The sequence below is a fragment of the Mytilus galloprovincialis genome, chromosome 6 (assembly GCF_965363235.1).
Source record: "Mytilus galloprovincialis chromosome 6, xbMytGall1.hap1.1, whole genome shotgun sequence".
In the NCBI taxonomy this organism is placed as follows: Eukaryota; Metazoa; Mollusca; class Bivalvia; order Mytilida; family Mytilidae; genus Mytilus; species Mytilus galloprovincialis.
Genome location: NC_134843.1, coordinates 87790757 through 87806736, shown reverse-complemented (window position 1 = coordinate 87806736; position 15980 = coordinate 87790757). Strand labels below are relative to the sequence as shown.

Here is a 15980-nt window from a genome sequence, read left to right as displayed (position 1 = left end):
CAAGTATATGTGTATCATAAATTGTTCAAAACTTTACTAAATTCTATCACAAAAATATATATATATATACTATAGAAGTATATGATTCAAGGTTTTATATATAAGATAGGTATTTTGTGATCCGTTTCACGGTAAAAAGTAAAATCACAGAAATACTGAACTCCGTGGCAAAATCAAAACGGAAAGTCCCTAATCAAATGGCAAAATAAAAATTTCAAACACATCAAACGTATGGAAACATATGTCATATTCCTGACTTGGCACAACAATTTTTTATGTAGAAAATGAATGATTAAACATGGTTTAAAGCTAGCTGTTCCTCTGACTTTCATGGCAGTCAAATACAAATACTTATTATTTTACTTTCTAAGTGCTTACCTTCGACTGGTCTAATTGTATCACCATTCCAGGAGCCAATACTTCGATCCCAGTATCTAAATACGGATATGTTAAATAAAATTTCAAAATCGTTTTGAATAAGTACATGTACCTCAATTGTGCATAAATCTGACTCCTTGTTCGGATTCGGCTTCCCTTTGGTTTTTTGGTATACCAGCTCTTCGGCGTTTGCGGTCGGTTTTATATTTTATTCTGACCTCAAACATCACGGAATGTTATAAGTGTCTAGACACACATCTTGTGCAGTAAAATAGTAGCAGCAAATGTTGTTACTTCCACTGTGTCGATCCCTTTACCTATCACGAGCCCAGTAGCCTGTACTTTGGTACTGACCTGATATTTGTCTATTAATAGGTGCTATTATAATAGTTTGAAATAATAGAGGAATGATATCCCTTGCATGCTAACTCTGATTCTTTGCCAGTGTTTGGCGAATTTCAGTCCATCTTTGGTTTATCAGCTTTTCAAAGTATGTTTTAAATTTTTCCTCAATCATCACTAAAGAGAACACGATTCTGGTGTAGTAAATAAAGACAACAGTAGTATACCGCTGTTCAAAAGTCATTAATCGATTGAGAGAAAACAAATCCAGGTTACAAATTAAAACCGAAGAAAACACATCAACGAACTAATTTATACCTGATCTTGTATAGGACATTTTACAAATTACAGTATTCAAGAGATATAGATGTTATACTTAAATATTTTACATATCATCCGTGATTCAATTTGTTTTACAGAGCAACATGTCTCTGTTAAAAATTTCACTTTTTCTGTAAACGCATTGAAGGACATCGCCTCTAACTTAAATAAATTAATCACAAAAATGGAATATGTAAATTTATTTCCACTGAAGTTGAGTTTTGGTATAGGGTGTTATCCATAATTTAAGATAGATACTCAATATCTATCAAAATTGCTGTTTTTGGCTATCTTCGGGTGTTAATGATATAATGAAATGCTAAGAAGTAAGTTAAAATTTTGTAATATCTTATCTTTTATATATTGAGATGTTGAACTTAGAATTAAGTAAAACAGTGGTAGTGTGAAATGAATTTAGGTGAAATTGCCTCTTGCTTTTTTTGGATCATTTTGATTCACTAGATTTATTTTGATACATGATTAAAATGTTACATCGGATTTTTAGCAATGTTCCTAACCTTGTACGAAACCTACTTGGATGTAACAATCAACATTGAATCCATCCTTATCTAAATACAAGCAGATTTACACTACTCTGAGATAAGATCTGTGATTGTCAGCATACTTTTATATGCACTAGTTTTAGCATTGTTTTCAGTTAAAGCTGCTATTTTCTACTGGAATACAGATTTGATTTAAATTAAAACGCAAAACAATAAAGGCAATAGTTATTAGAAATAGAAAGGCACTATTGAAGTCATCCAATTGTACATCAAATTTGAACCGCCATATTGTTTGTTTCAAATTTCAGGATCGTATATATTTTAATTTTCGAACAGTTATGCTAGAATTTCAAATTCTTCAAGAATCATACAGATATGTATAAACTAAAGCAAAGAGTATAAAACTGCACGAATTTGTGGGGCATATGACACGAAGATTTATACAACACGAAAAGCTACACAAAAAGACATAAACAGAATAGACAAATACATCTAATGTCAATTTTGCTTAAAGGAATTGGAACCTAAATCTACCAGCATTTCTAATTGCAATAAATCATGTCAGTACTGTAGCACTAACTACTAAGTTAATGATAACTCCGGGGAGAAACAGTCTACCAGCAGTTGTATCAAAAAGTAAATAATAAAAATAATAAATTCAATTTACCATCCATTTCAAATTCTGTATATCTATTTTCAGCCTGATAACCAAAAGCCACAAGCTGTTTGTTTGAGTCAAGTAAAAGAGTCGTTGGTGTTTTAATGGTAAGCAGATTGTGTCCTCCTGCATTCCAAGCTTGGTTCAAATGAATAGTTAGCGGTCCTTTTTGAGAAGAATCAATGATTGAAAAGTCATATCCAGAATGCATTGTACCAAAGTCGATTGCATCAATTTTAACTGGACCTTTAGATGAACTTTTCTAAATTAGAAAAAAAGCAGAAAAATACTATCATAAGAATGGTTTAGCTTACGAAAAAATAGAGCCATGATGTAATCATAATCACTCCCCCATAAAAAAAACGCATGGTTAAGTACATGCATACTTCTAGGTGTTGATACTCTCATTTATGCTGCATTTGTCCTCCTTTCATTCATTCGCTACCACAAAATGTATTTGGTGAAAAAATATTTACAGCATAAAGGGATATGGTTTGGACAAAGAATCCAATCGAAGAAGCTATGTTCACTTAGATACTAGTTTGTTTACGAGAATATTGCTGGTGCATATGACAAATACTTATTACTTTGGTTAAAGAAAAAATATCTTGTAATTTCTACTTTTTCAGTGTTGTCAAAATCAAGCATTGCATTTTTTTAATAATTTTTCTCATATAGTAAAAAGTTTTTTTTCTCATACAGTAAAAGGGTTTAAAATACCTACCTTGCACTTTTGTTAGTGAGCAACTTATTCCCTAGGATTTGATCTTATTCTTAATATTGGTAGGACATATTGGAAAGTACACTAAGGAAGAACAAGACACAAAGAATAAATGTATTCAACCTTTCAGTTAACTTGTGACAAGTGTTATTCTGAACAGAAATATGTTAATAACAATTCGTTCAAACTTTAAAAAAAATCATAATAACGTAGGGAAATTAACATAACACAAAAATTCAGTCAATAGTTTCGCTTTGCTACGACAATTGTTATCTAACGTAAATAGAGCTACAAGTAAGCTAATGACTTCAACTGTGAAATATTTATTATTATAGTTTGCTTTGTATATAATCTATTAGTAGACAATTGATTAAATTGAATGGCAATTTCCCTAACATAGGATAAACTGTGTGAATATGTACTGTACATGTACTACTTGTACTTGCAGTTTCTTTGTCGTGGTCTTTGTTGCATAGGCTTGTGTGGTGACGTCTTTTACATTTTTTGCAGTTTGATTTTGATTTACAATCTGCTACACTGTGTCGCCCTAAACAATTAAAGCACAGTCTTTCCTTTTTTACAATTGTCATGCGGTCGTTTGGATCAGTATATTTAGTACATTCTGATGAATAGTGGGGCTCCTTGCAGTATGCACAGTTTATGGTATGAGATTTCTGTGTTGAATTGGTTGAATTATTTTTTGGCCAGATTTTACGTGATTTTGTATTTGTGTAGAACGTAGCTGTAGCGCTCGGACTCTCACCTGTTTCTGTACTGTTACCAGACTCTAAAATGGCCAGCTCCTTAAAGATAGATCTCCTAAGATCACCGAGAAACCAATCTGTTGAACCGTGTTCACGAGTCAGGTTTTTGCGTATTTCACTGGGCATTTTGTTGAGTATGACTGGTACTAATAACGAGCCGTATGAGTCTTGAGCCTGTCCGAGAGATTCAAGGCCACGTATGTATGTTTCTGTCCTGTCGTAGTAGCTTCTAAGGTGCGTAAGCGTATTCTTTGGTGCGGGTATGTCTAGTAATGCTTGCATGTACGACTGAATTATCTTATGCTTTTGTCCGAATCTTTCATGTATGAGTTCAATAGCTTTGTTGTAGTTTGTGTGCGTAAGAGCAAATCCGGCAATGGTGTATGACGCTTCTCCTTCTAGTAAAGATTTTAGGTAGTTGAACTTTTGAACGTCGGTTAGAGTGTTGTTGTTGTGAATTGCGGAATCAAAAGAATCCCAAAAGGATTGCCATTCTAGTACGTTTCCATCAAATGTAGGTAAATTCAATTTCGGTAGTTTGTGGAAGTTGCTGCTATTGACGCTTGAATTTGAATGTAAAGTCGTGAAATTGAGGCCAGTATTTTGTGAGTCATCTCTTATGTTATTTACGGGGCCAACATTGTGAATGGGTTGCAGTGTCTCATTGTGCGGCGAAAAACTTCTAGCGGCTGCATTTAAATTTGATGTTTGAGCTTGAATAAATTTACGAATTTTGCGTATTTTCGTCTCTAAATTAAATTTATACTCATCTGTGTCAAGTATCTCTTGCTCTATATCCTCCTCTTGTACACTATCTAAAATGTTCTTATCCAAATCCTTCAGAATATCTTGCTTTTCCTTTAATGTATCCAAAATTGTTTCCAACTCGTCCTCTTCCGGTTTTTCTTCTGTTTCACTTCTCTCCTCAAATCTTCTTAAAATCCTAGAAACTGCGCTTCTGTGTCCCGCTCGAATAGATTTAAGCTTTGTAGTCATCTTCATCTGGTCACGGTACCAATATCGTAAAGTGGTTTTACTAAAAACTGCATGTAATAACAAAGACGTCTAAACTGTATGAATTTGTATTGAAGACTAAAGTACAAGATAACGTCATAAGTACACAACGTTGGATCTACAATAATCCCGCGATACGTTAACGTTCTCTTCTGTGCGTGATTTCCAACAATGATAACACAACCGCCAATGATAAGGCGCTGCCTTAAGCAATCAGTTCTCTAAAAGGGAAATACGCAAAGCCTGCATTTATTTTATATAAATACATTTGTCATAAGTTTTGACGTAGTGATCAAAAATTGTATTTCGAAATTACATAAGAATAGATGAGGCAATGAATTAATATTATTGGTGAATGAAAATGAACATACATAAACACAGAAAGTAATGGTTTATCTTTTAAAACACCTTTACTTTTACAGACATTTGCCACATGCAGAGTAGTAAACTGAATCTCTATAGATTGAACGGAAATCTGTGTAATCATAAATCATGAACGCCTTATTATAAGTTTATCTCAAAGGTAGTATAATGGTTATTTGAATTCATTTCAAATACATGCATTTTTATAAAGATCTTTAAATGGGAACCAATACGACAAAGCACGATTTTAATGTTGTTCAAACTTGCTTTTACATATATTAAATAAAAAAAGACAAAAAAATAAAAACTTTTCAAAATTTTTCAAATGCTCATAAAAAGTAGACAATTTTAGTCTTAGATGCATGATTTTTTTATAAGTCGTTATTGGCTCTCAACTAGCTTTTTTCTCTCATGTTGTACTCCTACACCACTGTTCTAGGTTAGTAGAGGATTGGAACCTTCAAACATGTCTAACATCGCCACATTTATTATGTGCCTTTTCTAAGTCGGGCATGTAGCTAACTTTCGTTGGTTTATGTCTGTCAAATTTGTTTATTGTCTATTATTTTGTTATAAATTTTGTCATTAGTTTTCTCAATTGAATTGTTTAATATTTTTCATGTCGGGACATTTATAACCAACAATACTTAGGTAAAAATAGAAATTTATTTAAATGTAAAACTTATAATAAAAATATTTCCGGTTCAGCGAAAACCGGACATAGAACAAAAATGTATTTATTTAATTTGCGGGAAGTAAATACAAGATGAACTACACATGTTTCATCTATTATAACCAATGATTAGTTAAACGACAGTTAAGTGGCACAACTGTACTCACTCCCCCGAAATGATACTTATTAACTTTGAGATATATTGTCAAATCAGGACGAAAAGTGCGGTAAGTAATAATTGCATAATGAAACCGCATGTGTCAGACGTTTTACATTAACATTTCGGTTTCATGGTCTAATGATAGGTCAAAGTTTTAAAAAGTCTAACTTTCGTTCAAATGTTTAGAGGGTACTGATGCAGGTTAATCCAGAAAAACACGTCAGACGCACAAATTGTATCAAGTGTTACTTTTAATGAAAATCATGTTTCATTTTGAATTGTATATATCGCTTGTTATGAACACAAGTTATTATATTTAGATATTGCCCTGTTCAAAAGTCCTAAACCAATTGAGAAATTACGAATTAATCTTAAACCGCGGAAAACACATACGCTATAAGAGGTAAGCAACGGGGAAAAAAAACCGTCAACATACATGGAAACGGAATATTTGTAACACCTGCCTTATTCTTGACTTAATACAGGTCATTTAAAGACAAAAATAATGGTGGGTTAAAAATGGTGTTATGGCAAGCCAAGCAACCTGGTTATATGGCAATGTTGAAAAATATCGCTAAATTGACAACTTTATGTCACAGACGGGAATTCAGTACAAACAAATGCAAGAACTCTCAACACAGAGAAATGCATAACTAAATAATATAATCGTACATTTTAACATGTAAACCACATAATACCAACAGACATTTTCCTTTCACAACAGCACACCTAACACATACCACAAACAGTGACGAATTTTTGTGAGAAATATCTAATCTTTAAATTCGAACATTTATATAATACGAGATTCACAAATTTACAATTGTTTTCTGAATATAAGTCCAAATAATTATCATGATATGACGGTCTTGAGAGGCTATTTGAAACTAATGATGTGACGACGACATAATTACTTGTCCTAACACAATACTTTGTCCACAGAGAATGGAAATGAATTCGACTATACTGACAAATAAGACATATGTGAAATGTATAAAAAAAAACAGACTTCCAACCACAAACGATAAAATATAACACAATATCCAACCGAACCCACTAAAGAAACCGGTTATATGTTTCCCCCTTGAATCTAGTGCCCAAAAATAGGAACCCCAAGAGAAGGCTGAGGTATTGAAATAATTATGGTCACTCGTATTTTTCGTTCGGTTGTAAGAGTTGTGTTTTTATGACTGTTGTGTTGTATGTTGTATTTTCACACAACTATGACTGCAGAAACTGTCTGTTAGTGTTGTTCCTACATTTGTCATTATAACGAAAATATATATAGACAACTCATGCAAGTAGGATGGGTGCCTAGCTTTAAAACAAGATTTAACCCACCATTTCATCTGAAAATGTCTGCATCAAGTCAGGAATATAACAGTAGTTTTTCTAGTCGTTCCATTGGTTGATATGGTCGAGCGTTTGTATTTTTGAGGTTCGATCATTAACTCCTAATTTTTTATATTTACCTAGAGCTCGATATTTATTCAGTTCAATTAAAGTATTTCAATGAATGCAGTGGTGCATTTTTATTCTATCTTTATAATACATGCGAAATATGAAAAAGCCTTGTTCTAAAATTATGTTTATTATGATATACAATTAACATGTACATTCAAGCAAATATACAAGCATACATAACAACAAGTTGACACGTTTCAAATGTAAGTGTCATAGAGCGGAACATAGAGTTATAATTCAAATAACCTTCAGTTATCAATAGTCATGTTCTCAACATAATCCAGGAACATCAACTTCTAGTTTAGGCAAGTAATAAATCGAACAAGATTATTCCAAGTAACCTCACGTTCCGACTTATTAACAAAAATTTTTATATAATTCACAATCATGCACTTCCAGATATGCAAGGTATGACAAAGCAACACAAATAGCATTACGATTTACTATCTCTCAAAATTTCATAGTATCTTTTTTAACATATCATATCGTTCCTTTCTCGTCTTTTTACATAATAAACTCATCATAGATACCAGGATAGAAACTTAATATTAACGCCAGACGCGATTTTCGTCTACAAAAGACTCATCAGGCCAAATGAAGTACGAAGTTGAGAGCATTGAGGACGAAAATTTTCTAAAATTTTTGCCAATACAACTAAGGTTATTTGTTACTGAGTTAAAAAAGCCTTAGTATTTCAAAAATTCAAAGTTTTGTTAACAGTTAATTTATAATTATGAACATATCGATGATAACTCAAGAAGATAACTTCGATTAGTTATTCTATAATAATAACAGGCGACAAGAAATGTTTTTTTTTTGCACTGACGTTATAAATAGCATTCGTTCTATTCTCATTCAAAAGCGCAAGGGACGTGTGCAGAAATTTCTGCTGCAACATAATGAGTGAGCTCCCAAGGTCACATACGATGTAAAATTTAATTTAAAACTAATTTGAAATGATCAACGATTTATTCTTTTTCAATAATATAGACAAAATATCACATAATCATGTAAGAGATTAACCATTACTGGAAGTTAACCTATCACATTTTCACTCTTTTTCCCTCTGTACAAGCTTTAGTAAGTTTCCAAAATATTCTATAGAAACACCAGATAAAAAAGAATCATACTTTGGAAAACCGAAGATATATGTTAATGACTCAGAATCTTTTTACTGCCATAAAATGAAGGACTATTTTCCTACAACTGTCAAATTCAAGGGAATATTTTCTTACGACCCTTTTTTCGTACTCAATTTGATTTGGTGGTATAACACCTAACAAAAATGTTAAATAAACAATCTTTCACTAGAACAATACTGTCATAAACATATTTATTATGATTCAAACCGGAAGCATTTGAAAAAGCAACGACTATATGACATTTCCTCCTTATTGGAGTTAAATTACTTAGTTTAATAGATATAAGAAAATGTGGTATCATTGTTTAGGTTATTATTTAGTTCGTTTATGAGAAAAATTAATAACATTAGTACAGTGATATCAAATACAACAATAAATATTTACAATATATACAAAACAATCTAGAGGGGTAACAAAAGTTGCAAACCAGAAAGTATCTTTATTTTTTTTCATAAACATGATAAAAAAGAACAAAACTTTTTCAGGATTGGTTTTCTGGTACTTGACATAAGTTTAGAGAATTGAACTGTATTTTGTCGTTTTGTAAAATATGCAGTAAAATACTCTTTTCATTTTTAAAGTAAACCCCTTGAAGTTTTAGACTCTTTTATGTATACAATTACTAAATTGTAATCTACATTATTTAAATTGCTTGATAAGAATTACTAGTGTAGTTAGGTTAAACAAAGTACCTATATAGCTATAATCATTCTGTTGAAATATTTTTCCTGAAGCTTTTCTAAATCACCACTTTTTTATTTCCAAAAATAACAATAATTTCAAACGATTTCAATACTTTTATAAAGTCTTTTCGAATCTGTAAAAATAACAGCAGTGTCTGCAGAAAGTAACCGAAATGGTTTCGTACGATTATTTAGATTCATAAAATTTAAGGATTTAAGAATTTTTATTCTGATTTCACAACTTTCATACCCATTCTCTTCTAAATCATAAGAATGGAAAAATGATGAATGTTAAAAGAGACAACAATACAGAAGAAACCACAAGATAAATCAAAACTAACAAGTCTAAGAAAGACTGATAAAAATCTATGGACCCCCGCTCTCTCCTAAAAAGAGCAAAACGTCGAAAAGACAAACATCAGTCTACAAAACAAATATGTATTTATACTATATGTATTATAGTACAAAGTTTAAACTAGTATAGATATATTTCAAGTAGCAGATTTTCTTCATCAGTAAGATATAAAATGAATTTTATCAATGTATCCTAATTTTCTAAAACAATCTTGAACGTAATACAAATTAAAAACCGGACCATGCTTGTATAACTCTAACATCTCTATGTTTTAATTTGAATAAGGACAGTCTATTTGAAGATGTGTGTGATAAGGATGATTACCGTTATAATTATTACTGATTTCTAATAACCTATCAGTGTCATCAAAGGAATTTACAAAATAATGACTGGACACTTCATTGATGAGTTTATCCTAAAACACCTATCTATAGATGGACTGGTTTATTATGAGCGAACCGGTTAAACTCCGCCCAGTCAAGTGAAATAAATCGAGTAATAGAATTGGGATATTTAAAGACGTATTGTATCTGTATCTGATACGTTGACGTATCTGAACGCATCTACTGGTTATACTTAAAATACTTTTAGCAATCATCGAGAATAGGGAAAAGAGTTGGAAAAAAGTGAAAGGATGATGACATTTTTTGGTCTATTTCATTTTTAATACATGAATTGTTTTTTAATAATTGTTTAATAGTTTATATACTTGCTTCCCGTGAGTGAAAAACGTGACTTCTTATATCTATTATTACATTTATTGCTCTCAAAGTTATGTTTCTATGATATATATTTACAGTGCATATAATTATGCAATTATGAAAACATGGACAACAACAGAAGATAACATTTACATACATCTAGCAATCACGTTTTTTTTCGTATCAATCTATCATAATATACCTGTAAAATTGAGAATGGAAATGGGGAATGTGTTAAAGAGACAACAACCCGACCATAGAGAAGACAACAGCAAAAGGTATATGTTTTAACACCCGATATTTAAATCATTACAACTACATGTACCAAGGCGTGAAGTTGAATTATAAAACAAATAAAGTTAACGTTAACAATAATTCTACGCATACTTTATATTTACTAATAAATGGAGATGAATCATTCAACATCAGCAGAATCGAATTAATGACTGATACCTATATTAATACATTTACAAATTAGCAGGCATTACTTTTTTTTTTGGAAATTTCAAAAATGAAAGAGAACAAAAATTTCCATCACCCTTTCCCTATTTGTTCTCTATTTTTCACCTGTTCTCGTAATTTATATCACAGTGTTTGACTCAATCATTAACTATATCTGCATTATTATTCAAATTCATGCCTGAATAGATAAAAAAAACGGGTGAATAATTGTATATTATCCAGCGTGTAATAAAAAGAGTGTATAGTGTTCATGTGGACCCTTTGTCTAAAATGGCTGCATTAAATCTTTCCAGATGCGCAGGTTTGTCTGTACCCAGAGTAAATTTTATGGTGAAAAGGCAGCCATTTTAGCCAAAGGGTCCACATGAACCTTAATGAACGGAAGACATCTAACGTATCGGATACGGATGCGAACGTCTTTAAATGCCCCACTTCTATTCAATGTATACGCAATCCTATACTTTTACAAAATAGCAACTGGACAATTGGACGTATTCGGGATCTACATCAAAATGATACAGTTTTTCTCGACAATCATCATACAATGCCCATGATCCATAAATCTTTATCTTGTCAACAAAATGTTTTACTCCTTCGATGAAGAAACGGACCATGTAAAGCTCATACCTAAAAAAAAGAATTACTTGAAGTAGAATTTTTTTTAAATATTTTTCTGCTTATGGGATTACAATTCATTTCTTCATTTGAGGCTGACTCAATAAACAAGCTTTTAAGGAAGAATAACAAGAATGTGTCCATAGTACACGAATGCCCCACTCGTACTATCATTTTCTATGTTCAGTGGACCGTGAAATCGGTGTCAAAACTTTAATTTGGAATTAAAATTAAAAAGATCATATCATAGGGAACATGTGTACTAAGTTTCAAGTTGATGTAACTTTAACTTCATCAAAAACTACCTTTAACCTGAACTACGCACTATCATTTTATATGTTCAGTGGACCATGAAATTGGAGTCAAAACTATAATTTGGCATTAAAATTAGAAAGATCATATCATGGGGAACAAGTGTACTAAGTTTCAAGTTGATTGGACTTCAACTTCTTCAAAAACTACCTTGACCAAAAACTTTAACCTGAAGCGGACGGACGAACGGAGGCACAGACCAGAAAACATAATGCCCCTCTACTATCGTAGGTGGGGCATAAAAATAGTATATCGTTATCCGTTGCTTCAGCTATATACTAGTAGATAATGCGGGGGCGGGGGGGGGGGGGGATCCATGACACAAAATCAGTTGATGCAGAGCGAAAAACATAAAAGAAACAGAACTGCGCTTTTATTTAAGTTCACCATCCCAAAGCGCTACATTCAACACATTCTACACAGAGCAAATCAACTATCACCTCACTGCAATTTTAAGACAGACTTGCACCGGTTTAAGCAGAATTTGTTTATATTGTTCAGTTCATTTACTCAATCTTCTACTTTATACGAACTATATATAAGTTACCTGTGTTCATTGGATTCCACTATTTCAGGAATTTCATTGCTTGAATATTTCTTTTTACCATAATTCAAGAAGAACAGATTGATTGGCAAAATTAGTGGCGGTTCTACCAATGTTTGAACCGAATTTCCTCTGCACTTTTCTTTGATGTTTCTAAAAAGAGACATCAAATGATATATCTACGTGTACAAACTACACAAGGACACTGACTCTAGTATTTTTAGAAGTGTTACTAAATTCGAAAACAAAGTACATAATTTATTGATTCAATACTAATCTGAATTTAACTTCATGAGGAACATTTATAGATTCAATTATGTATTTATTATGTATCTATTACAATGGGTTATATTTGTTATTCTCATCGGATTTTGTCTAATGTTCGTTTCTGTGTGTATTACATTTTAATGTTGTGTCATTGCTCTCTTCTTATATTTAATGCGTTTCCCTCAGTTTCAGTTTGTAACTCGGATTTTTTTTTATCGATTTATGAGTTTCGAACAACAGTATACTACTATTGCCTTTATTTAAAATGGGTGTGTACTTTTAAAGACTCCAATTATAAGACAAAGCTGTTCAATGACAATGCATGAAGATGAAAAAAAAATTACGAAAAAATTAAATAACATTAGCTGATCTCTCTCTCTCTCTCTCTCTCTCTCTCTCTCTCTCTCTCTCTCTCTCTCTCTCTCTCTCTCTCTCTCTCTCTCTCTCTCTCGCTCTCTCTCTCTCTGTGTGCCAAAAGAATTTCCAGTAATATATGAATCAGGGTGTTTTGACGATCATAACAGGACACCTTATCTAAATCTAATGTAAAATGCGCCTACTCATGAGTTCTGTAACAGGGCAAATCATCTCCTCTCAGAAACTTGTTGATAGCTCTTTTAATTGTGTCATATAAAGGTTCTCTGTCAATAGAAAATACAACATCTTTATTTCTACCAATTTAATGGATAAATGAAATTTTTCATTATCGAGAAATATGAATATTATCCAAAATCTGGTACAGAATGACGATTCTGTGACGAGACAATTTTTGTAGAGTGATCATATTTTTACTATATTTCACTTAATATGATTGAAGGTTACGAAAGGTTACCTCAAAACGAAAAGTCACATACTCCATATTTACTTTCAAACCATTGTCTTAATTCTTAACAGTTAAGCATTATTCAAACTAGCATCCAACATTCAAAATAATTATATAGAAAATATATCAAACATGTTTCTACCTGAGATAACCTCACTTTTACGTCTATTTTATAAATTCTAAGTAATATATATTATTAGTATAAAGTTTTACAATGATATCAGTTGTTCTGTCTTGGTCTAGTTGCATTGACGAGACGTCTGTCGAGATGTTAAAATCTGGTAAAATTATTTCCTTTGTTTTCACAGTTTAAATCGATAGTGAAATAAAAGGGATCTCAATATTTTGTTCAACTCATAATAGTTAACATAGAGGTGTATGTCATAACTGTACTGTGTTTTCGTTTATATCTGAAACATGTGGTAAGACTTAAATGCGATTGTCTTTCAAATCTTGTCTTCAATGCTACTTTCATATCAATAGATGTCAAATTTATAAACTTGCACGTAAAAGACACTCTTGTAGATTTCGAATAATGCTAATGCCATTACAAGGCAGCACTCGCACCCGCAAAGTGGAAAGGAATTAATATAAGTTCCCAATCCACTATAAAGAAATATGTTAAAACTAAACTATAAACTTACCCTTGAACTTCATACAAGGGTAAAACGTTGTACAGTTGTGTAGTGAAATAAACATCACCAACAAGTGAGCAGTGTACACGGAGAGGAAATCTATGTTTGGCGAGCACACAAAATATTCTCTCATTTTCCCTTCCAATAATATCTATTATTTTGTCTGTTCTCGCACCATTTGCCTCGAGATCTTCTATGTAACCTCCATATTTACCCCATGCAATTTTGCCATCTCCAAAATTCCCTTCTGTGAACTTCTTCCATATTTGATGGTATATCTAAAAGATGTTTCATGCTATATCTGTACTTTTTATATATCTTTCCATTTTAATTTAAGGTTTTGTGATGATGAAAAATTATCTACTATACTTTTATATCACTAAATTTGAACAAAATAGAAAATAGAAAAAATGAGTTTCTAAAAAGTAAAGTCTACAAACCTTGTGCAAATCATGTTCGGAATGTTCAAACTGTGTTCTTATTGTTAGATTTTCCTCCAATAAAACATAAATCATCAGCAGAAATCCATCAACAGAACATGTATTTTTCAGGACAATATGTGAACTGGTTCCACCTGCTAAAGGTATCCGGAAATTAACTTTAAAAGGATGACTATTTGGAGCTCTACCTGAAATTTAAAATTTAATAATTATTGTTAGAATTTATTTTCTTAAATGGAACTACTAAAATCTTATGGCATATTTTATAATCTTTCATGCATTGTAGTTAGTGATATAAACACTGACAATTACGACAAGATAATTTATCCTTTGTTATAACGTTTACAATTAACAATATTAAGGATCTTGAACATATTGGTGAGAGGAAACCCTTTAAGTTGAACATGTATGCATCATTTCTGTTTTGTTTTTTTCTTGACTATAATCATTTGTATAAATTCGTATATATACTGTGATTTACTTAAATTAACTCAAATGAATGTAATAGAATGCAAAATTAATGTTGGTTGTTTGTTTGGGTAGTTTTTCAGGCATAACATGTAAATAATTCTTTTATTTAAATAGTGCTTACTTTTGTCAAATGATGTTAATGTTGTACATATTTCTGATCTTTCTTCTTGCTCCATTGTCGGCTGTACAATATGCACCCTAATTGATGGGGATTGGTGAGGAAGTCTATCGTGAATTGTGTGAATTTCGGTGCTTTCTTCTATTCCGGTTGGAAAAATTCCTTTAACTTGAATTGAGTCCTGAACGGTCTCATCAACATTTCCATCCTCATAAAGACAAAGATCTTCTTCAAATATGCATGTATCGTAAACGTCTTCATTTGCACAGCCAAAGCTCATAAAATACTGATTTTCATTACTAATATTGGTATTTATTTTGCTATTGACATGGCATGCGTTTCCTTTATTATTGTTTACTTTGTGAAGCCTTGATGACTGATCTTTATGTCGTTTCACATAAGGTGACCCTTTTTTCAACATAAGGAAGCGGCTTTTTTTCGTATCTAGTGTTTGATTTCTGGTGAAGAAAACATGGGTTTCTTTCCTGTGTAATATATATTTTCTTGCTAAGTTTAGTTGCTTCTTTGATGGACTATTGCGCGGTCTTTTCATTTTGAAGTTTGGGCTTCTGTAATTTTGCTTCTTACTTGTTTTGTACCACCATGGTCGTAGAGTCTTCAAAATTTTTGGTTTATCTTTAGAGATTAGTAACAATGCCCCTGCTACTCTACTCATTGAGCAATCAGCAATTTGGTGTTTGGATGTTTTTAATTTGCCTGCTTTGTTTCTTTTGTGGTTTTTCCTAGTTGTGTGCGTGTCTGTAGTTTGATGGTTAAATTTCTGGAACGTTTTGTAGGTGCTGCTTTCATTGGTAAAGTCTTGGCTACTGGCTTGGGATCGGCATCTTTTGTTAATTTTCACTGGTTGGATTACAAATGGTAGTATATCAGTTAACTGTTTAGAATCATTTTGATTCGCAGTAGATATTTTGAAATTAATATGGTCGGTACTCCTTTCTTTATTATATTTTCTCGAGAACTTCAACATAGTATAGGCTTTCAAAGTTTTTTGTTCATAACTGTAACGTTCACTCAATGCTCCTTTTGTGGT

The 15980-nt window shown here is 31.9% G+C and overlaps 1 protein-coding gene across 1 annotated transcript; it reads right to left on the bottom strand.

The window, feature by feature from the left end:
- Positions 1-10579: 10579 nt before the first annotated feature.
- LOC143080601 (uncharacterized) lies at positions 10580-15773 on the bottom strand. The gene is made up of 6 exons (XM_076256525.1): positions 14933-15773; positions 14341-14528; positions 13910-14178; positions 13003-13083; positions 12179-12328; positions 10580-11331 (listed from the first exon to the last, which is right to left on the bottom strand). The coding sequence occupies exons 1-6, from the start codon at positions 15603-15605 to the stop codon at positions 11160-11162; spliced, it is 1533 nt and encodes a 510-aa protein (XP_076112640.1). The 5' UTR covers positions 15606-15773; the 3' UTR covers positions 10580-11159.
- Between the last annotated feature and the right edge of the window lie 207 nt (positions 15774-15980).

Bases quoted from the DNA above. Each gene is read 5' to 3' on its own strand.
- LOC143080601 (XM_076256525.1), bottom strand. From the start codon at position 15,605: ATGAGTAGAGTAGCAGGGGCATTGTTACTAATCTCTAAAGATAAACCA. The intron at 14,179-14,340 runs GTTTGTAGACTT...AACATCTTTTAG, and splicing joins CCGAACATGATTTGCACAAG to ATATACCATCAAATATGGAA. The intron at 11,332-12,178 runs GTAACTTATATA...TCTTTTTTTTAG, and splicing joins GTGGAATCCAATGAACACAG to GTATGAGCTTTACATGGTCC.